This window comes from Durio zibethinus, chromosome 2 (assembly GCF_047325235.1).
Source record: "Durio zibethinus cultivar Kanyao isolate XHJ-2024 chromosome 2, ASM4732523v1, whole genome shotgun sequence".
In the NCBI taxonomy this organism is placed as follows: Eukaryota; Viridiplantae; Streptophyta; class Magnoliopsida; order Malvales; family Malvaceae; genus Durio; species Durio zibethinus.
Genome location: NC_143163.1, coordinates 10,833,609 through 10,856,743, shown reverse-complemented (window position 1 = coordinate 10,856,743; position 23,135 = coordinate 10,833,609). Strand labels below are relative to the sequence as shown.

Sequence of the window (23,135 nt, the reverse complement as noted above, 5' to 3'; positions counted from 1 at the left end):
ATATAGCACTATGAGTATGGGACATGGATACTGGGAAAGAATCTTGCTATTATCAGGAACAGACATTACACTTTAAGCTACAATCATTTAAGGACCGAATCATCATAAGACTATAAAGTGATCCTTACGCCGTTGTGCATTCCAAACTCTTGTTCTAGTTTTCAATTTGTTAATGTAACGAATCAAGACAATGTTTGGCGATTTTTGTTTTATTACCATTTTATTTCCTAGTGGCAGACATAAAGGGAAGGATAGATTTAATTGACGAAAGAAAAAATATATACAGACCGAGTATTAGCTGATATATTACACATTGATTCATTTTTAGACAGCAGCCTAGTGAAAAATGCAACATAAATGGAAATTTTAGAGAAAGTCACACTGAATTTTACTATGGGAAGATAGCTAACAGTTATCATGGTTCTTCTAACTTTACCCAAGCTAAGTGTTTCTTTTAAGCTAACAGTTATCATGCTTCTTCTAACTTACCCAAGTTAAGTGTGTCTTATAATCGGCATTCCCATTGACATGTTGATTCATGTTTGGACTAGTTTCTACCTCTATGTATGGCCAAAAGTAAAACTAAGCTTTGCAGTATATATCAAACGGTAGCTCTATATTAGTATATATCACTTTTCATTCAAATCGTGCTATTTAATCTTTTTTTCAAAAAATGTCAATTATTTATTACAATAACCATTAATGAGTTTGTTGAAATAAATATTCATTGTTTAATTATAACATATGATATGTAATAAATAATTTTTTTTTTCAAAAATATATTTGAATGGAAATGACATATGCTGATATGAAATAGCAGTATTGTAATCCTTTTTACTTTTGTAATGTGTGGCTACCTGTATTTATTTTGGTAGAATTTCTTTTCCTGAACGAAACTTCTAAGTTCTTTCCAAACGACAGCTTCAATTGTTAATTTGACAACTATATTTAACAGGTTTTGTAGCATGAGCAATTTATCAAAAGCTAGTTTTTTGCGAGATCAAGATAAAAAAAAGTTAATGACGCTTTAGAAGTAGGGGGTTTTCATTGATATTGCTCAAATCGAAAAGCCAAGGATGGTGGATCTACTTATTACTCGAGTAGGTAGTTCTGATGCTGTTTTGCTGATTTGGTCAATCTAGATCATGTGCTCTGCTGAAGAGGATTTGAAAATTAATTATATTTCCCACTTAAACTTCTTAAGATAATTATACTTCTTTGTACATACACATACTCTGTGTGCTCTAGACTGCTTGGATTTGCCATAGGAAACAGTTCTAGAAGAAGACACTCGAAGTTTAAAGCCCACTTAACAACTTTCGTTGACACTAGTTAGTTCCTCAGCAGCTCAAGTACATCACAGTCCCAAGCGACTCCTCAGCCTGTTTAAGCTGGTTGTCATCAAGTGCTTTTAGCAGATTTATCAGTATTCATGGGATTAAAGGATCCTGAAATTCTTCTCACTCACTTAAAGGAAGATTTGATAACCGAGTCAGCTTTTAGAGCTCGGTATTCCATTCCTTACATAACATGTGATTCTACTTGGAAGAATTCCCTGCTTGTGTTCCTCAAGCTCATCTCTAACCAACCAAATGCTTTCTTCAGTTGGGTTTGGATGTGTGTGATCAGGAGGGAGAGAAAAAGAAAGAGAGAGAGAGAGAGAGAGAGAGAGAGAGAGAGAGAGAGAGAGAGAGATAGAATTCTGGAGGAGAGAAGATGAGAGAAAAGGCATATGCTTAGAGAGTGGCCTTGTAGTTAACTAATTACTATACAAATTGGAGGGGGAAAGAGCCTGGAAATGTTATTTCCGTATATAAAGACCATCAAAACCTCCGGTAGTATACCAATTTTACATTTGTGGTTCGTGGCTTTTGAAAAGAAAGTGATTATATTGTCGATGTTTTCCAACGACCATGGATGATGGATCGATTAGATTAATCCATTGAAGATCTGATTCATCCACCTGGCGAAATCAATTCCTTCAAATTTGATACTGTATAGAGTTGAACTTCATTTCTACAACTGCTTCAAAAGTAGAAAATGCACCTACTATGCTAACTGTAAAAATGTCATCATTTTGTCTACCTTACTAAAATGGAAATTTCCCACAATAGCATCGCTTGGGTTGTATTTTACTGCAACTTATTAGTTATTATGGCCTCTGACCTGTAGTTTTACCTTAGTATCTAAACTGTTACAGAGAGGTGGCTAGCAAATGCAACCCTGGCTGGTATCTAGGTAGTAATGCAAGTTAGTGGCTAGATTCCATTAGAAAGACAGGAACGACTGAAGTTCCCTTTATCCAATCTCAATCTTCCTGGAATCTCTTTGTTGTATTTTTCTTTTAACACTGTACCCATTTGTTTTTCCTTTTCTACTTCACCAATATTTACATTCCCTCTTCTTCCTGATTCTTAGTTAAGTTGGCGTTAATTTGTGATTTCCTTATTCAAGAAAGAATTATTTGTGCAAATATGAGTGAATGTGGCCCCGCAGTTTGGAATCCAAAGTATATGTGGAAGTCCAGAAACAGTTTTCTACCCTCTTCAACGTTTGGTTGCTATGAGTTTACACTTCATGCGAATCAAAACACGTTGGATCCGAGATCCATGCTCCACAGCCCAGCTTGGTGTTTGAGTCATCAAGCAAAGAAAAATGTCAATCATTTTGTAGCAATACTTTTGCCAAAATCTTGTCTTGAATATGATAAACCAACCACAATGGCCCATATTCCATCAGGCTTGAGATGAGGAGAGTAGTAACGAGAAAAATGTCATCATCTTTGTTTGCTTACTAAACTGATAGAGTCCCATTTTCAGGCTTCCTTCCACCAGGTTGTTCGCAACGTAGCCGCTCAACCGTCTGGCTAAATCCCCGTACGTAAAATTACAAATTCAATTCAAAGAGTCATTTGTTGTAATGTAAAGAAACTTAGCATTTCAAGGTAATTAAGAAAAGAAACAATCTTTGGGTATATGTCACTTCAAAGGCTTTCCCCTTTCAGGGAAACCTAAACCACACAAGTAAAAGAGAGAAGAATACACAAGTTTTGAGTGGCCACGTGTCAACAGCTCAAGAGCTCCTCTCCAAATTCATAAAAATCCCCCATTTCCCTTCGCTTCTAACACTGGATAAGCCCCTCTTCTGTCTCTCTCTCTCCTCAGTTTCAAGCCAAGTTTCCACGATGATATAACTTTGAAATCCCAAATTGCCAAACCCAAAAATTCCTTTTTTTTTTTTTAATACTTATATAATACATATACAGTTAGTTCCAATGGCGGCAGTTAGTTCTCTATCTTTCTCGGCAATTGGTCAAACTTCCGCCGACAGAAAAGTCAATGTCTCATCGGCTCGTTATCTGGCTTCCAATTTCGAAGGATTCGGTTTCCGCACAAGCCTTTTGTATCATTCCCTCGGGGTTCGAGTTTCCACTGCAGCTTCTTCTTCCGTTGTTCATTGCATGTCTACTGCTACTGGTTAGTTATTTTTTTCCCTTTTTTGGTTTGCAATGCTGGAACTTGGCTTCACGGAATTAAATTATAGAGATTATTCGATTTATTAATATTTTTGTTGTCTGTTTTGAGTTTGATTTTCAGATGTCCCAACTGTATCTGAAACAAAGTCGAATTTTTTAAAAGCATATAAACGACCCATCCCAAGTGTGTACAACACGGTTTTGCAGGAGCTGATTGTGCAGCAACATTTGATGAGGTACAAGAGGACTTACCTGTATGATGCCGTCTTCGCCCTTGGTTTTGTTACTGTATATGATCAATTGATGGAAGGATATCCGAGTGATGAGGATCGAGATGCCATCTTCCAAGCTTATATCAAAGCATTGAAAGAGAATCCCCAACAGTATAGGTTTGTCTATGGAGTTTCCATGTCTTCATTTACCTAGCAATGATGCTAATACTAATTGGCATGGCTAGAAATTCATGATCTAGATTAGGAAACTTTCTATCAGAAATGCAAAAAGACTATGTTGAACTATTTCTTTTTAGGAAGTAGAATGTGGAAAGGAAATGCTGAAATTTCTTCATGTGTTCGAAGATCTTAAATATGGTATTGTTCCTAATAATGCATGCATTTTATTTAATTAAATCTTCAAGTAGTTGCGAAGACGGATTCCTTAAAATGTTCTTTTGTGTGTGTGTGTTGTGGCCTATAGAATTGACGCACAGAAATTGGAAGAGTGGGCCCGTGCTCAAACTTCCAGTTCACTAGTTGAGTTTCCATCAAGAGATGGAGAAGTTGAGGGGATACTGAAAGACATTGCAGAAAGAGCTGGGGGAAAGGGGAGTTTCAGCTATAGCCGTTTCTTTGCTGTTGGGTTGTTTCGTCTTCTTGAGCTGGCCAATGCAACTGAACCTACAGTTTTAGAGAAGGTAGAATCCTCCTTTCCTTTTATCTATTGACTATTGGTTTAGTTTCAGACTAAGTTCTGATTATTCACACCTCAACATAAGTAGAATTTATCAGGCGCGGGGCTAAGACACTATTCTAAGATTGTTTGGCAAGATAAGTGAACACTCGTTAACTCACTAAAGCCTTAACCCGAATCACCATTAACTTCTCTTTTATTTGCAAGAAGCTGAGGAAAAAAAAGACAATGGCAAGAGAACTGGATATAACACAATTCACAAATGAATCTTTCAAATTTTGGTGATAAAGTATAAGGAAAAGCTGCACCTAGGATTTTTATTTATGACATCTGTCTCCAACAGCTTTGTGCAGCCTTAAATATCAACAAAAGAAGTGTGGACCGAGATCTTGATGTGTATAGGAATCTTCTTTCCAAGCTGGTTCAAGCGAAAGAGTTGCTTAAGGAGTATGTTGATAGGTAAATTCTCTCCTCCTAGTTGACTTTTTCTAGTTCATAGTATCATATTCTATTCCTTTTGCCTGCTCTGTATTCTTTGCTGCATAAGTACAACAGATATAATTGGTCTGAGTTAGAGCATTTACACCGTAAAGTCTTGCTATTAAACCTTCTTGCAGTAGCAAGCAAATTTTAGATATGAACGTCCTGCAAGAAAGCTATTTTTAGATGTGAACCTCCTGCAGGGATATTAATTTGCAGACGAATTGCAAACTGGGAGATAAGAAGTAAACACTTAACATTTCAAAGATACCATGCTAGTGCACCCACACGTGAAAAAGTCAGACTTGCTTCAGTTTCATCTTATACCTGAAAACCACTCTTGAAAAATGAATAGAGTAGCCAGTTCGGTACCTTCAATTGTAAATGCAGTCATCACTTTGTACTTGAATTGCTACCTTAAAGATGTGATTCTTCGCCAATGAATTTTAAGATATTAATGTAATTCTTTCTTTGTTGTTGAATTGTTTTACACGATGCTGTTGTCTGAAAGGTTTTTGACCTTCAGGGAAAAGAAGAAAAGAGAAGAAAGATCAGAATCGCAGAAGGCCAATGAGGCCGTCAAAAATTGTTTGGGTGAATACCAGTACGTTGGCCAGTAATTTGATCTGTCTACTCCAGTATGCTTATCATCTTTGGTGATACTTCAATACCCATTTTGTTTGCTCCGAGGTAGAAACAGAGTAGAAACAGTAACCTCCATCATTTAGGCGCAATGTGTTATATTATAACTTGTGTACTGTTTTCAGTTTGGATATATGTGTTTTTCGGATACAGTCTCAACTCTTCTAAGTGCATCCTTTGCTCATAGTCCATCAACTTCTTATGGCATCGTAGAACATTTGTCTCATTTCGATTAAATCCATTCACAAGTTTCAAGATTTATCCATTCTCTTGATTTCTTTAATGTAATCTAAACATAGGATTCTGTAAATGTTATATATATACATGAAATCCTCATTCTACTCTTTTTTCAGGGTTTTAAAAGTTTCAGGCCGGTATCAATGTTCCATCTTCAAATATAAAAAATGAATAGCATAAACCTTGATTAACAGTCACAAAACGGGGAAACTTTTAAGATAACAAAACAGTTTTCAATGCCGCCAAATTACCCAACCCAACCGAAACCAAAATACCGGTAAGACGTCAAGTTCCCCCAGATAAGGGCTTCGTTAAGATGGGATCATCTAAGACGAGCAAATTAACTAACTATGAATGGCAACTTTTACAGTAATATTGAAACCAAACTAATACTGAACCCCGAGAATCACTGTTACACGTTAAGTAATGAGCACAACAAATGAAATATCAAGTTTAACTAAGTAGAGAAATATCAACCTCATCTGCGATTCTGAACGTGTCTGCCGCACCAAATTTCCTATACTCATCTGCCTCATTTCTTGAGTCTTCTTCATCACTATCATCTTCCTCACCATTATGATGACTAGTTGATGAGGTACCATCATGGACACTTTTCGATCGGCAATTTTGGGTTGCAAGCATGTTCACTTGTCCAAGGTGAGAAATTTCAACCACAACCGTATCATCATCAATCGGCAGTGGTTGCTTCCAAGGTTCCCCATCAATCCTCATATACGTATGGTAAGCAGCACCTTTGTGAAACTCAAAGCGGATTCGGTGTGCCTAGTTTCCACAAGAAAACAAATAGTGAAATACTGAATTGAACAGAGATTTATGCCAATAAAAAAAAATATATGTATGTGCACACACACACACACACACACACATCTAGGTCCTTGTAACAATGCAGGAAAATATTGGGGAGAAGTAAACTCATTGATTTGAGAAGATCCTTTTTTGGGGGAGATGGATTTGAACAAGGGATGTCCACTCTGAAAGTGGGGTTTGACTACTGAACTATGCCTTCTTAAATTATTACCTGTGCCAGCCGAGTTCCGTGTCCATTTGGAGCCAGCAACACGAGCCCATGCCAAGCATCTCTAAAACCAACAACTTCGAGGAGGCCATCATCTACATAAGGTGGAGTCAAGTCTCTCTGTAAAGTCAATTGAGATAAATATTTTATCTGATTCTTACCACCACAGTTAATTGATATTTCTTAACCAAAAAGAAAACCAAATGTCAAATATAAAACAGATCATCAAATGACAAATAGGGACTAACATGAAGCTGTTTTCTGCCACTTGGCGTTCCCCAAGGATTTAGACCACCAGAAAAGCTGGGCAAGTTGAGACATACGATCGACCTTATGCTGTTGAAATTGGGGAGGGGGGCCAGGGACATATGGGAAAGATATCAGAGGCTTAAAGCAGAAAAATCTGAAATAAGCAACAGTTAATGGTTTTATTTAACAAAAGGCTCTGTAAATGATATTTTCATTGTAACAAAACGCGAATCATCTAAGTAACAAAAAATAGGGATATGAAACTTGAGAAGATGGAAGAAAGAGACAACATGTTCATTTCCCAAAAACCACGAGAAACACATTGATGGTTCTATAATGTTGTTGAACCTTTCCAGAAAATGTGGGGTTTAAATTTAGAAGTTTTATACTAAAACATGGCCACTTCTTGCAAATAATATGTCTTAACCAAAGAAAATTTGTCATGAATAGTGAGTTACTACTTTTCTTTTTTCACCAGAGAACTTATTGGGCCTTTTCCTTTCTCTTATTTCGGTCCATTAATCTCTTTTATACTTCTTCAGTTGCTCTATTTATCAATAATTTCTAACACAAAACATTTATAACTAAATGCTAATGTAAAAGATATTAGACTCAATAACCCCAACTATCAAGTGAAATGGCACGCTCTAATAATTACTTCTACAGTAATTGAATGAAAATATACAGATTTTGTAACTTTTTAGCCAATATAAATTTGTTTTGTCAATTATGTGAGGCATAGTAGTATAGATTTTAATATCTTTTCCAAGTATTGTAATATATAAATTGAATTACCATTTAGGTGGAAAAAAGATGCCACCAAGTGAATAGATGAGCCATATATCTTGTTAGCATATGCTTGTTGTGACTTTTGATCAACAAATGAATAGACTCATCATTTGAACCCTATTGCTATATTTTTCCTCTACATTGTGTCGTAATGAAAATGTTTGGTATGAACAGATCTTTTTCCTTCATGTATGAACAAATAAGAATGGTCTAAAGCCAGCAACCTGCATTAGACCAAATGAAAATTACCTGTGTGGTATGTGGAGGTCTTGCCATTCACCATGTTTCTTCATGATTTTCACTTTTGCAAGCTGGGAAACATTCCTGTAGTTTAAGATCATATAAAATTTTCAACTTACTCAGAAAAGAGCTTAAAATTATCTGGTAAGAGAGGATGTATTGTATCCAGCAACTGTAAGACCTAGAAGACTAAAAGACATTTCTCTACTCATGTGCCACAATTTGTCGCAAAATGAAAGGCTAGAATGCCAATTTGACACAGCAGGTGGAAGTATAATATGGAACATATAAGTACTTTTCATATTATAAACTTGTCTTTTGAATTTATGTTTTATTTTCCATTATGAAGAAATTCATTAGAAAGAAAAAGGCAAACTTCAATGAAAAATGCATGAAACTTAAATGTCAGCCTAACCATTTATTTGTTAAAAGAAAAATTTAACTATTACACATAAAAGATAAAAGGTAACCAAGCTCACTTTGAAGAAGGATGAAAAACAGAAGCGGCAAACCACCCTTGTGTACAACCAAGCTTTGCATAAGTGCTCTGTTGGGAAGAAGTAAGGGAACATGAAAAATTCAGTAACTGGCATATGTTCCTAAGGGAGAATTCCAGTATCAAGGCCAAGCAACATCCAGATTACATATATATATATATATATATACATAGAAACACACACATACAAACATATATATATATATATATATATATTCCATAACTAAAGTAGATCATTATACAGAACATAAATCTGTACCAATCGTCCTCAGACCCTTGGCCTAGTGGCTAAGGAGGCCTTAGGAGGACATAAAGGTATTGGTTTTGAACCAAGACCTCCTCCCCCTTCCCCATGGGCTATGCCCATCCTGACGACCAAAACAGAAATCTGTATTTTCAATCACCAAGAAAGAAAGGTGAAAAATATTGTGGAGCTCATAAAAGCTAATTTTATGGAGAAGATTGAAACTGTTGAGGATCAAATGCAAAAGGAAAAAAAAATGTTTTTGCTGTGAGATGCAAGTAGTTCAAATCCAGGTATACAAACTTTGCAAATGAGAACTCCAGAGCTCCATTATGGCAGCCTGTCAGGCTAATTTCAAATTTTATGCATTAATCGGCTAAAAAATTTTTTAAATGCTCCACATGATTGTGCTGAACAAAGCGTCTCACCATCTCTTTGAATTTATTTCCCACTCTAAAATAAAAAGCCAACATGTATTACAAGTCAACTCCATAAGTAGGGCCTTTCCAATAAGTTTCCCATCCTAGTTTGGACAGCAGAGCAATGTCATGTGGCGTCATGTATGGTTTCTAGTTCCTTCAATTTTTTAGTAAATGTCACGTATGTTAAAAACCCAATTGACCAATTTCTCAGTTATGGATGATAAGATAACTAATTCTTAAAAAAGATTGTCCTCAAAGCTAAAAGAGACTAACTCTATCAAGAAATATAAGCTAGCAGTGAATCATGTAACATCCTTAAAAAGGAAAACCCTGATGAATTGACTGCAAGTGTCCATGCATCAATCAAACAAAGCAGATGCACTATGACAGAACTATACCTGATTAACCAACTGGTTTTTAAATTTTTCTGGATGCAGCTTTCGCTCAGAGTGAAAAGCATAAGATACTTGAGCATCCATTCCTGTAGGCAACATTACAACAATATTAATGAGGTTAACCAGTTGTCAACTTGTCATGTTAGAAACAAAGTTGAGTAAACCAGATAACTATGCAGTGAGAATAAACAAATCTGTTCTTTATATTGGATGGTAAGATTAGGGATGGCAAATCTACCCGAATCCTTTGGGTTTCGATCCAACACAATCCTGCAAGGTCTTTTTTTTTTTTTTTGAAAATCGGTTTTTGAGTAAGGTTGGGTCGGATTTTTTTGTCTTGGGTCGAAGTTAAGTTTTAGGTAAATGCGCCTTGCCCCGACCTAGTATCTAACAACAACAACAACACATTAAGCCTTATATCCCATACTTTGGGGTCAGCTATATGAAAAATCAAATAAGAGAATCAAGTTAGATATATTTATATATATGTAATTTTTTACTATTTACTATTTATTTAATTTTATATTTATATATAGGTATTATGTTTTTTGAAGAAATATATATGTATTATATTAATAAAATTATTATTTAATACTTTAACTTAAGTTATTAACTTAATAAAAATACTATATTTATATATAATTAAGATTTAATTTATATTAAAAAAAATATTTATGAATATTATACTAAATTAAAATTATTAAATTAATTTCAAGTTGGGTCGATTGCTGTTTTATGCATATGCAGGCTAGGTCGGATATGAAAATAATGTTTTTATGTTGGGTTGAGGCATGGCAAGTTTTGATCAGGTCAGGGTGACCAAAAAACCTCTCACCCTGACCCGTTGCCAGTAATGAAGGTTTCAAGTAGCTTAGCAAGTAAAGTCTTTCAGTGGTTGCACTAGGACCAGAGATTGAATCCTGCATTTCACTTACAGGAAAAGGGAGGGTAACTTCCCCTTGTTTAGCCTAACAAGAAGATGCAAGAAAGGAAAAGACAAAGAGAAGACTGTATGATAGTAACACAAAATTTGCAAATAAAACAGAAGGACTCAAAAAACACGTTTCTTGGAATTTCAAAAAGATAGTTCAACCAGATGTAAACTGGAATTAGACACATAAGGAAACCTTACATTTCCCAAAGTTTTTGTTTCAATCATATTTTCTGCAATATCATATATTCTTTACAAGATTGTTCAATTTCCATTAGGCAACAGAAAGTAAAAGGAATTAAAAGAAGAGTTGCTTTATGATATCAGAAAGTATAATCTATTGTACTTTAAGGTATCATTACAAAAAAAAAAAAAAAAAGCCAGCATCCACACTTATAAGACACCAAGAAGATTAAGATAGCTTCATTTTAGCGACATAACAGTTTGAATACTAGCCTAGGGGAATTATTCTTACCCATGCTGAAGTAATTCCAGAATCCACCACGAAATGTATGGTAACCTTCCTGAGGAGCAAAAACATTTTATATAAGAATGTAAAAGCAAAACAATAAACAAATATTGCATTTCTTTTGTAAATCTTAGAATAAGGTACAGAACATTAACTGGAAGCTAGACCAAAGGTTCCAGGAAGGATTATATGCCACTGAAAATATTTAATGGTACAAAGAGAAAAAAGAATAAAAAACCTTTTGAAACCAGAAAAAGAAATTTGAAGTTTTCACCTGTGAGTTACAAGAGATAGTTTAAAAATCATACAGCTTCTTGATTGCAAAAAACAAAGAGTAAGACAAAGAAATGATTCTAAGATGGCACAGGAGGTAATGATAGAATATGTTACCATGTTCAGTTCATCTGTTGAAGAGACACGACCAAATGCATGTAAAGAATGTGGTAGCTCAAGAGGTGCTATAGGATCACAGGAACCTTCTTTTGGAGCTCTCATCCTCATGAGAATATGCCAGCTGAACCACAAAAATGCAGATATCAGTAACCATATTGAAGTTCTTTATGTTAGTTAACCCTATAATTTAATTGAAAAAATCATTAAGATTTATGTTGGAAGGTGAATATTTTTGCATAATAAAATATTATATCCATATAAAGTGAATAATAATAATAATAATAATAATAATAATAATAATAATAATAATGTACAAATGTAGTTACAAATTGGGCTTTGAGAGTTAAGGAGCATGGAATGCAAATATGCTTCTTTAAATTCTGGCCTCCTTAAAAGAGATAGTAGTGAAAATTGAAAATGATGGAAACAATCAAAAGGGAGAGAGAAAAAAAAGTTCTCTTGGTGATGTAATTATATAGGAATGAACTCTGTTTGTGGATCCTACATCTTTCATGGAAGATTTCTTTTGTCAAAAAAGTTACCATTTAATTTTCCCAAAACTTATTTTAGAAGTTACACAGGGAGGATTGACAATTAATAGATAGTGATTCTTCCCAACTGCATACTTCCTAGCACATTTGTACATGGTCCGAGGATTGACAGGTGTGCTTTGCATGTGAAGATTTACATGATAACCAGGTAGAGGAGATGAAGTATATTGCATCACTAGAGGTTCATAACTTAACAGAGGCAAAGTCCCATTTCACTGAAATTGGATACGCAAACCAAAATTTGGCTACATCAGCACTATGCCGAATCAGGGAGTTCCCTTAGTTTACAAGAAGTACACTTCACATCAAGCACGTGTGTGTGTAAGATAGAGAGGAAGTGAGAGGAGTCATCTCAACTACATTACTTGTCTATTTTCATTTCCTTTGCTTTCATTACTTGTTCCAAGAATGACAACACGGAATTACGATCAGTCCCAGGATTTTTCTTGCCCTGTAATTTAGAAAACTGCAAGTTAGACAAGAACTTAAAAGCTCGTAAAATTGATGGAGATTATTCATGGTATAGAGACTTCCAGCAGATTCCTATTGCCAATTGCAGTGCCGATCAAAAATCAGAAGAATTTTCAGCAAACATTACAAATTTTACTGAAAGGCAACTTGGCTCGGCTCCACAATAGGAAACGAAAATGAGATATAAAAATTGGGAATACTATCAAGCCAATTAAGGCCATGTTGTGCCCAAAAAAGGACAGACTTATTCATCGTTCTATGTAAGAAAACTTATCAAGACGGTTGAACTCTCATTCTATCACTTGATTAGAACTAATAAAAGCAAGATATTCTTACCCAGCCAAAAGAAAACGGCAAATTGTTTCCAGTTCCCAAAGGAACTGTAGCAATTGGAGGTGGATGTGGCAATTTAAGATCACAAACAATCCCCAGAAGCCAGCCAGCTGTCCCATCACCACCAGCAACCTAAAGATCAAGCTAGCAGTAAGGAGTTAAATATATATATATATATATATATATATATATATATAAAAGATAATAATACTAATAACTGCACTGTTGGTCCTTGTTATTGATAGCATCATGCAAGAAAGATAGACCTGTAAGACTGTAAGCTATTAGGCACAACTTACAATTATTCTTAGTCTCTCATGAATCTTTGCAGCAAATTCATCCTTTTCTTGTCTCAGCTTTTCCAGTCTAGTGTAAACTCTGCGAAGCACCTTATCAGGGGCCTCTTGTCCCACATCGAAAACCTGAAATTAGTCACACCATGATTAGCGCTGAAGCAAATATCCAAATATGCATCCAGAAAGACTAAAGGTACCTGGTGTTCATTGAGGACAGTTTTATATGTTTTAAGAAGATCCCCACCCAACTGACCGCCACTTTTGGAGTTGATAAACGCTAGCACTGGAAATTTAGGTGCATCGGGAACATAGGAGGTCTTTGTTTCGTCATTAAATATATATGTAGGAATGTAGAATTCCTTCAAGAAGTCAGGGTCGGATTTAGAATCCGCCATTGCCGGGCCCAACTGCATTATCGAATGATTAATGATCGTCAAAATCAAGGTACCACTGGAAATTATAAGGGATAAAAACAAAATATTTAAAAAAATTAAAATATAAAAAAATCAAAATAGAAAATTTTGAATTTTCGAATAGGATGCAGGAAAAAAATTGATTAAAATCATACAATTAAAAGAATTCTTATCTAAAGGCCCTGCATAACTGATTTCCAGGAGCTCATTACCGAACAATAATAGCATTGAGATAGATTACACAATATGAATTACTTGTAAATCATATCATGGGCGATTTATCACAACTTAAATGATAAAAAGGAAAAACGTTTAAATCAGAAAGAAATCTTCTAGCTGCCTCAGCTCTCGCTAAACCATATGTCAAAACATTAAAAGATGTCAAGTTTATATTACAACATTCGAATTCAGGAATTTTAACAAACAGGAAAACTGTATAACAAACAACAACTCATCCATTGCAAAACGAGAAGAAGAAAAAAAGAAGCAAAATGAAGTCAACCGAATTTGGGAACAGTGGAGCTGAAGCTTAGACAAGGTTTCCCGCTGTTGGAGAATGAGAATAACAACAACCAAACAGTAAAAAGATAGATTCCTTTGCTTGCTAAATTTGAAGCGAGGGTTGATCGTTGTGATTAGAAGCAGAAATTTAATTGAAAAAGAGAGAATCAGAAGATACCTGTTAAATGAATGAGAAGAGATCTGGTTTCCAATTTTCTTTCTATCTTTTATGAATTTAATAAAGCTTTTTCGAGTTAGGATATGAAATTTTTACGAAGTGAAACGCTTAAAGAGGAGATGTGAAGGGACAGAGTTGAGCTGTTCGGTATAGATTGTTTTATTATTATAAAGATCACAACATCAATGTGAATCGATGTTTATCTTAAGGAAATCCGAAGGGAGCTTCATCGCTTGGAAATTTTTAGGTGAGGACTCTGAATTCAAGTGTTAAAACGTGTGGGGGAAAACTGAAGGAACAGAACTCTCTTGTTATTCTGCGAAGCCAACCAGCCAGAGCCATTATGATTCTCTCGTTGACCTAAAAGCCCGATCAATCTTTCTCAAAAAAAAAAAAAGAGACTGCAAAACATGATGACGTCAGATTCCACGTGCCTAATTATTGCTAGGGTCTACCACAGTTACCACTCCAATCATTCATTCGGCGGCTACTGTATTACTATTGTTACATGAGCAGAGAGGAAGGGGCGTTTCCGGAATTAAATTACCCAAGCAAGGACGTACAACGACGACGTATCTGTCACTAAAAGAGATTGGGCATGGCCGAATGTAGTTGAGATTGCATGGTGCTAAATCCAGTCTCATCTTGGGCTGATTTTTAATTATTTTAATTTGGTTGGGTTCCAAGGAGGAATGCAAGATCAAAGCCCTAAATATAAACAAATAGGCCAGCACAGCACAGCACAGCACAGCACAGCACAGCACTAAACTAGGAGAGGAATCTTTAATCCAAAACTCCAACCCTATACCTATAATAAAGATTTTAAAATGAGTTTGGAGATACGTTTTAACTTTCATATAACAAGAAGCTTTAATCCAAAAAAGAAAAACCCAGAGGCAAACATCAAAAGTAAATAAAACAAAGAAATTAGCAAACCTGATTTGATTTGAAACAGGACTTCCTTTTTCTTCTTCCACGATTTTCATTCTGATCATTCCGGAATGAAGGAGAATTACCCATGTTTTACATAAGAAGAGAAAGATTTAAACAAGGGAAAAGGAATGATTTTGGCCTTTCTTTCTTTCTGGTTACGCCTCGCACCGCCGCACCACTCGTCCTCCGGAAGATGAACCTTTTGTACAAGATGTCACAAACAGTTAGACGTCATCTAGAAAGAAGTGAGTATTTGGTAAAAAAAAAGACCTGCTTATGATCTCCAAAAGCAAATTAAAGAAGGGAAAAAAAAATAAAAATGGCAAATTAACGACTGCTGGTTTCAGAATTCATGTGCATAGACTTTCCTTGTTTTTTTGTATTAAAATCTCCTGGCCTCTTCCGCCAATCCAAACCAATTATTTATAACTGTACTTTTTTCATCCTCTTTGGAATTTGAAATGGGTGATTTGGCTCCTTCCCATCTCGCACCTGGACAGCTCATTTCATGGTTAGATGAAATGCCACTTCATCATCATTGAATTCAATGGCTGTAACTGACATTTATCACATCATGAACATAAAAAGTAGCGCTACCCGTTGTACTTTCACAAACCATATTACTTATAAACTTTTTTTACTATTATAATTGTTTAATTAAAATACAAATTTATATAGAGACGTATTATTTATAAATATAAATTATATCTAAAATTTTGATAAATCTCATATAATTTTAAATTATAATTGATTAATTATATTATAATTATTGTAGATGATATATTTTTATAATTTTATTACTAAAATATAAAAAATGCTCTTAAAATATTAAAAACATTTAAGTAAACTCTTATATTATTATTTCATTTAAATAAGTTCCTTAGTTTTTATTTTTAACTATTTAAAATTTTTTAGGATATGCGTAAACAATGACATATGTGGCAAAAAATTGTACATATGTCATACACATGGATGTGTAAAGATCAGAAAATTTCAAAAAGAAGCTGAGTTAATAAAAAAATTTTAATGAGTATCATTATCAAAAATAATTATAAAAAATGAAATAAAAATATATAAAATTAAATAAAATTTTCTATATTTAAAAAACTAATAAAAAAGATTAATTATTTGATGTCATAATCAAAACTAATTAGTGAAAAGAAAATATCTATATGAAAATTAATAAAAAGAAAATGTTTATATTTATATGAAAGTTAATAAAAAGAATTAATTATTTAACATCATTATCGAAATAATTAGTGAAAAAAAGTCTGCATGTAAAATTAATAAAAAAATCCATATTTATATAAAAATTACAAAATTAATTTTAATTTACTTTTTATTAATTTCTAAACAAATATAAACATTTCCTTTTTATTAATTTTACATATAAACATATTCTTTTTATTAATAAATAATTATTATATATCATATTATTAAAAATATATGTACATGAAAGATATTTATTATTTGATACCACAACAAAAAATAATTAGTGAAAAAAAGTCTATATGTGAAATTAAAAAAATTAAAAATACTTTTTATAACTTTCAATATATATATATATATTGTAAGGTAATTATACTTATTTTTTGATTGAATGCATAAGTTTTATTTATATGTACATATGATTGGAAGATATTTTTCATATTTTAATCTAATTTCACCTTGCTAAAAACCTTTCTTCTCTAATTTTTTATACCTTTTTCATTTAGCAAAATTCTACATGATTTACAGATGATGAAGCAAAAGCTAAACTTACCTTTACTCTTTTCGGGTCTGCATCTTCAAATGGAAATTATGGTTTGATGAATTTTTTGGTTTCCGGAATTCAAGGCTGGTTTGGAGAGGAAATTCTAAGTTTGGTGGGTCCGAATCAAGTGAAATTAATCAGTGAATCAGATAGCAAGTGAAGTTTTTGTCCTTGTTTCAGCGATGGTTGAAAAAAAGCTTCTCCCATGACCGTCGGCTACACATAATGTAGTGGTTTTGCATCTATATACATATTATATCTAAGCATTTCAACTTTGAAGGGTCAAATGGAGCCGAGGCGGATCCTAAAATGGGAAAAGCATACCATACCATTCAAGTAATAATTGGATTTAGAAAGAAAAATACAAGACTGACTCAAGATATATGGATCCAGCAGCACTTAACATCCAACTACCCCATCAACACTTGGGTGAACTACAAATACTAATATCAAACCAATTGATCCATTTTATTCTCGTTTAAAGCTACATTCACCTCAATTCCACCCAAAATCCATATCATACACATGCAATTTTTGGCTACCCAGCAACTGCAGTAAGTCGCCCTGCACTTATAATTGTCTAAAACACTTGATATATAGCCAATGCTCTGCCCTCTCAAACCACTTCTCTTTATTTCTTTAATTCTCTTTCCAATAGCTTTCGCAGCCAAAACAATTCCATTTTCTTCCATTAACTCGTTTTTCTTTACGTCAACATCGCCTGGTTTAAAACAATTCCCAAAGTATGTTGTTGGCATCGGAAATTCCAAGCAGTTCGGCAATCAAACGGCAGTAGTCAAACTTATCATCATCTTCATCATGTGATAAATTATTGTTAACACTCTCTTTGGATTTAATCAAACAAACCCATATGAAGGCACATGTCACCATAAAAGTTGAGTTGTGATATTGCTCTGAATCAGAGCCTTTCCCGCACTGAGCTGTGACCAAACGCTTTAGTCTCTCGGCATGGGCTCGACCCAACACAAATATGGCCCCAACTTTTTCTGCTGCTACATGAGTTGGGGCTGAATTCTCACCACAGGATGATACCCATTATCAATAATTCTTCAATAGATTCAACTCTATTCCACCAGGATCCTTGATCACATCCTTGTTAATCAAAGAAGTGAATTTTCAATACAAGTCACCACCTGACCTATAAACACACGCGCAAGATCTCATGAAATGCATGAATGACTTGCCATTACCAACTACTTGACAATAAGTCGACCCGATGCAAATGCCAAAGTTTGGAAACACAGTGACTTGAAAAGCTATGATGGGGAGCACACGAATGCCATCTTCGGTTACACGTACCGGTGGAAGCTGAGCTACAAAGCGGTGTAACAATTTAACAGCACGAGGATAGATCATAGATCGATATGACATGGTTGAAATATTATCCGCGTACGGAAAAAATGTTGGAGAGTTTGGGAGAGAGAGAGCGCTTTAGCATTGTGAGAGTGGTTTCCATGAAATGCAAAGTAGGGTGAGAGAATTCATAGAAGAAAAGGAGTTGTATATGAGCAAAAGAAAATCATGGCATGTCAAAATAAGTGAAAGGGACACATGTAGATATCAAATTTGTCCAAAACTTGTAATTTGATTTTCAGTCTGAGATTTTATTTATATTCCGGGCCTGAGGTTCGATTTCATTATTTAGGCCCAATCTATTTTTTATTTTATTGTTAAATTAAACAAAAAAAAATCTAAAAAATACAAGAAAAGGAAAAAACAAAAGAGGTAGGGGTGCTTGGTGTCATGTACGGCACCACTGGCATCACCCCTCTGTTAGGCCCTGTGCCACCTACCCAGGCATAGGGCCAAAGCCAAACAAAATAGAAAAAACAAGAAAGGGCAAAGAGGCTGGTGATGGGGTGCTCTATAAATAGATCTTCATGGTTGTCCCCAAAAAGGGAAAGGAGGGAAGAGACCCTACATAAAAAAATTTTTCTAAAATAAAAAAAATCTTTTTACCCAAAAAAAATCACGTAAACAAAAATCACAGTCCTCGTCGATTAGGCGAGGAACCTAGTGCCAAGCAAGAACTACAAAAATAATAAAAAAAAAGGGGTCAATTTTAGTTTATAAAAAAAAAAAGGAAAGAAAAGGGAGACTGAAACTTTAGGTCCAGATCTATGCCGATTGGAGCTGTTCCTAGTGAAAATGAGATCGGATCCAAAAAGAGCGCGTCGAGGAGAATATTTTGGTATATTTTTGGATTTTTTGACGACGGTCGACGATCACTGACGACGGCAGACGTGGTGGACAGCAACCGGTCGGTTGTGTTTAGAGAGAGAGTCTGAGAGAAAAAGATAAAAAAAAATGATCTGAAAAAAATTTTGAGCTTTTATAGAAACTGAGAAAAACCAAAACGATGTCGTTTCAATAAACGTCAAAACGATGTCGTTTTGAGCACCGAGGATCCGCGTGTCAGCTCGTGACCTGACCTAGGATTCACGCACCCGACTTGACGACCCGCTTGACCTTTGACTTTTGATCGGTTAAACTGAACCAGCCCAAACTAAGCCAAACAGACCCCCAGATCGAACTAGACTGGCCCCAAACCGCAAAACCCGATCAGACCGTCAAACCAATCAAATCGATGTTGACCGATCCAGTTCAAGTGCAAATTTTTTTTTTTGAATTTTTTTAAAATATTGTTTTTGTTATTTTAAATTTATTATTATCTATCCATGTTAAAATGTTTAAATTTGCTAGAATAAAAATTTTTTTGTTTTATAATAATAATTAATAAAAATAAATAATGAAATATATAGTAAAAAATTGTGATAATTTTGTTAGTTTTAAAATAAATCTTATAAGATAATGCAAAAATAATAAAAAATGAGAAAAAATAAAATTTTATCCGATGATGGGATTCTAAAAGTATTCTGAGTAGAGATACTTTAAAAATTCCTAGGTGAGAAGATTTTTTAAATATTACCAGTGTATTGAAATATTTATAAAAATCTTCAATATAATAAAAATTTTCCTTTTCTCTAAAAATTTTAAATAATAAAAATCAATAAATCAATAAAATTTATAAAAAAAGAATTAGTAAAATGTGTGCATCAACATGATATCATTTACATTGCATGCACATCATAGTTTTTTTGTGAGAAATAAATGTGAGTATCTGAAGATAAGATTCTAAAGTATTCTGAAAAGTGATGCCTAAGAAATCTTTAAGTTCGAAAGAGTTCTTTCGATGTTATCAATGTACTAGAATATTTTAAGAATTATTTCATTAAAAAGGTTCTAATTTATTTTTCTCGAATAAATTTTGAACAATAAATATGGAACAATAATAAAATTAAAAAAATCAATTTCCAATAAATAAAAAATCAAAAAAATTATTTTTCAAACACCGAAAATAAGACTGTTTTTATTAAAATCAATGGATAGCACATAGTTAATTGGTACCGTTTTAAACAGGCACTGTAGGGGTACTAATCCTTCCTCATGCGTAGCCAACTCCCAAACTCAAATTGTTTCACAGACCATAAAATTATTTTTTAATAAATTTTGATTAATTTTAAAATCTAATTAAAAAGATAAATTTTAATAGGTGGCCAATTGCATTTAGCAAAAAAAAAATTGATGGTGACTTTTTTTTTTGTTTTTTTTTTAAATTCGTCGGATGGACACAAAATCATTACGACAATAAAGATATACGGAATTGAGCCCAAAAGATATGAAACATGAATGCTATCAAGAACCTTAACCATGCCAATTTGAGCAATTAGGATACGATCTAGAAATTTTGCACACTTCACAGTTCACTCTACTATATAGCAAAGGGAGAATCAATTATGAGGATGTCAATAGCTAAGATACGAGGCAAGTAAACTATTTTATATCCTCATTTTTAATTTTTTTATAGTATATCTATCCTTATAATTATATTTAATAAGTATTTCAAATTCATCATCGTCTCTATCTTAATCTCTATAAGTATTTAATGGGTATAAATAATCTTTTCATCCATTAGATGTTTTTAAAAAGATAAAAAAAAAATTTACTTTTTAGCTTTTTAATTTTTATCTTCCACATTTATATAATTTTTATAAATATATTTTAAATACAAATAAATTAATTTTAATTAATTAAAATAAACTTTATATTATTAAATAAAAAAATAATTTATTAAATTTATATAAATATATAAATTACAAGTACATTGCATGTTCTATTTTATTCATCTCCATCTCGTACCTTATAAAAAATTTAAAACTATACACATCCCCAATTTTATCTCTAAAATTTAATACCCATTGATGCAGGGTAAATAAGGTCACACACTACTCATCGTTTGCAACAAAAAAAAATACTGATAAAAGGAATTCAAAACAACTCATAGAATTGTGATAAGTACAATTTTATTCAACAGATAAATGGTTCACCACTAAGATTAAATCTCATAAAGGATACAAAAATCACCATTCAAAGAAACCTTATAAGGATACAAAACTAGACACTTACTACTAAATGGGAATCGACTAAAGAGACACAGAGTTGAAAAGCTAACTATCTCTAAGAGATTATAATGTTGGAAATTACACTTAAGATATTCTGCCTACCTTCTAATTAGAACTTGAAATAAATAAAGTGAGAACTTGGAACAACTTTCCAATCATAGGAAACACATTATTGATGCATGTTATTGTAAATCCTAGATTTAAGGAACTTGATCACATTCTTTGAATGCTGAGATTGTGCCTGGAATTAATGAGTCAACATCAAGCTACTTAAATGCCACGATTAGGATCCTAAAATTAAGGAAACATAATCAATCCCCTTAAGTGTGAAGATTCTAATATGAATTTAAGGAAATATAGCGAATCACACCATTCTCCATGATTCTTCAAATCACCATCAATCTAGCCTTTATGTGAAAGTAATTATTATTCAACATATTAGTCATAGATTGACTTTCTCTTACTAATTAACCTAAAGTTATTAGTGGGAACACTTCGGTGTCAATCTCCCCTAATTGAAAAAGACTTATCTTCAAGTTTAAATTAGCCCCCTCACCATGATAAGGGGATAAGTCAGCAACATTAAAAGTGGTAGACACTCTATAAGTTTCAGGGAGTTCTATTTTGTATGCATTATTTCAAATGCATAGCAGAACTTTGAAAGGACCATTTACCTTAGGTTTTAGCTTGCCCTATTTCCCAAATGGAAATATTTTCTTGCATAAATGACTCCACACCAAATCTCTTTGCATTAATTCAATATACTTGTGATGCTTGCTTGCTTGTCTTTTTGTACTTTTCATTTTGTTATAAAATCTTATTTCAAACTTGTTTATGTAGCTTTTAGATACTCTTAGCTCTTTTTTTACATCTCTGTAATGATTTGTTGAAAGTGGAGTTAAGTGGAAAAGGCTAATTAGATTCTTACCATAAACAACTTAAAAGGGGTTACAATCAGTGGTTTGACTAGAAGAACGGTGGTAGGTAAATTCAACCTAAGGCAAGATAAAATTCCATTACCTAATGTTCTTTCCCAAATAACTCCTCAAAAGATTTCCCAAGTTTTGATTGGTAACTTGAGTTTGCCTATATGTTTGTAGGTGATGAGAAAAACTGAAATTAAGACTAGTACCAAGCTTTTTTTATAGAGTGTGTCAAAAATGACTCAAAAACTTTGAATCTTATTAGACACCATAGTCTTTAGAATTCCATGCAATTTTATGATCTCTCTAAAATACAAATAAGACACATACGAAGCATCTATACTTTTGTTACAAAGAATAGAATGTGCCATTTTTAAAAACTATCAACAACCATCCTGATGGAATCCTTGTTTTGCTTAATCTTTGGTAACCCGTCATAAAATCCAAATGAGCTTCTTCTTATGAAGCATAAAATACAAGAAATGGTGTGTACAACCCTGAATTTTGGTCATGACTTTTGGCAAGGTGATATACCCTACAACAATCAAGATGCTTTACGACATCCCTTTCCATTCTTAGCCAATTATTTTGTCTTGCAAAAGAGCAAAAGTTTTATCAATTACAAGGTGTCCTCTTAATACACCATCATGAGTTTCGATGACAATAGCTTTCCTAATAAAACATAAGGAATACGAAAACATTTGGCCTAAAAGAGATATCAATCATGTAGTACGAACTGGTTATATGGCCTATTCTCACACTTTTTCAAAATCCTACCAAAAAAAAGATCACCCTTCTATAACTCTTTTATAACCTCAAAGCTTATAACTTTTACTTGCATTACGCACAATATGTAGTGTTTGAGCATTAGTCACCATATTTTGAACTCCAG

At 33.5% G+C, this 23,135-nt stretch overlaps 2 protein-coding genes and 1 pseudogene across 6 annotated transcripts; 1 reads left to right on the top strand and 2 right to left on the bottom strand.

Moving 5' to 3' along the window:
* The first annotated feature begins 3,123 nt into the window (after positions 1–3,123).
* LOC111309260 (protein THYLAKOID FORMATION1, chloroplastic-like) lies at positions 3,124–5,767 on the top strand. The gene is made up of 5 exons (XM_022908275.2): positions 3,124–3,476; positions 3,597–3,864; positions 4,172–4,388; positions 4,728–4,843; positions 5,391–5,767. Exons 1-5 carry the CDS (start codon positions 3,275–3,277, stop codon positions 5,482–5,484), a joined length of 897 nt encoding a protein of 298 aa, XP_022764010.2. The 5' UTR covers positions 3,124–3,274; the 3' UTR covers positions 5,485–5,767.
* Positions 5,768–5,896: 129 nt separating this feature from the next.
* LOC111309259 (diacylglycerol kinase 5-like) lies at positions 5,897–15,620 on the bottom strand. Of its 5 annotated transcripts, none has more exons than XM_022908270.2 (13): positions 15,087–15,620; positions 13,256–13,465; positions 13,062–13,184; positions 12,766–12,894; positions 12,324–12,409; positions 11,405–11,528; positions 11,021–11,069; positions 9,618–9,700; positions 8,537–8,604; positions 8,067–8,141; positions 7,028–7,115; positions 6,783–6,899; positions 5,897–6,526 (listed from the first exon to the last, which is right to left on the bottom strand). In XM_022908270.2, the coding sequence occupies exons 1-13, from the start codon at positions 15,168–15,170 to the stop codon at positions 6,197–6,199; spliced, it is 1,566 nt and encodes a 521-aa protein (XP_022764005.2). In that variant the 5' UTR covers positions 15,171–15,620; the 3' UTR covers positions 5,897–6,196. The 5 variants fall into 5 exon arrangements, with proteins under 5 accessions (XP_022764005.2, XP_022764009.2, XP_022764006.2 ...); XM_022908274.2 differs by having other exon boundaries at positions 6,783–6,874; positions 15,087–15,481; XM_022908271.2 differs by lacking the exon at positions 15,087–15,620 and adding an exon at positions 14,151–14,512.
* A 1,489-nt stretch (positions 15,621–17,109) lies between these two features.
* On the bottom strand, positions 17,110–18,346 carry LOC111308123 (coumaroyl-CoA:anthocyanidin 3-O-glucoside-6''-O-coumaroyltransferase 1-like; annotated as a pseudogene).
* Between the last annotated feature and the right edge of the window lie 4,789 nt (positions 18,347–23,135).

Coding starts and splice junctions, on each gene's coding strand:
- LOC111309260 (XM_022908275.2), top strand. CDS start 3,275: ATGGCGGCAGTTAGTTCTCTATCTTTCTCGGCAATTGGTCAAACTTCC. Junction 3,477..3,596: donor TTGCATGTCTACTGCTACTG/GTTAGTTATTTT, acceptor TTTGATTTTCAG/ATGTCCCAACTGTATCTGAA. Junction 4,389..4,727: donor AACCTACAGTTTTAGAGAAG/GTAGAATCCTCC, acceptor TGTCTCCAACAG/CTTTGTGCAGCCTTAAATAT.
- LOC111309259 (XM_089749866.1), bottom strand. CDS start 15,170: ATGGGTAATTCTCCTTCATTCCGGAATGATCAGAATGAAAATCGTGGA. Junction 8,605..9,617: donor AAAACCAGTTGGTTAATCAG/GTATAGTTCTGT, acceptor TCTTCCCAACAG/AGCACTTATGCAAAGCTTGG. Junction 6,527..6,782: donor ACGGAACTCGGCTGGCACAG/GTAATAATTTAA, acceptor TGTGGAAACTAG/GCACACCGAATCCGCTTTGA.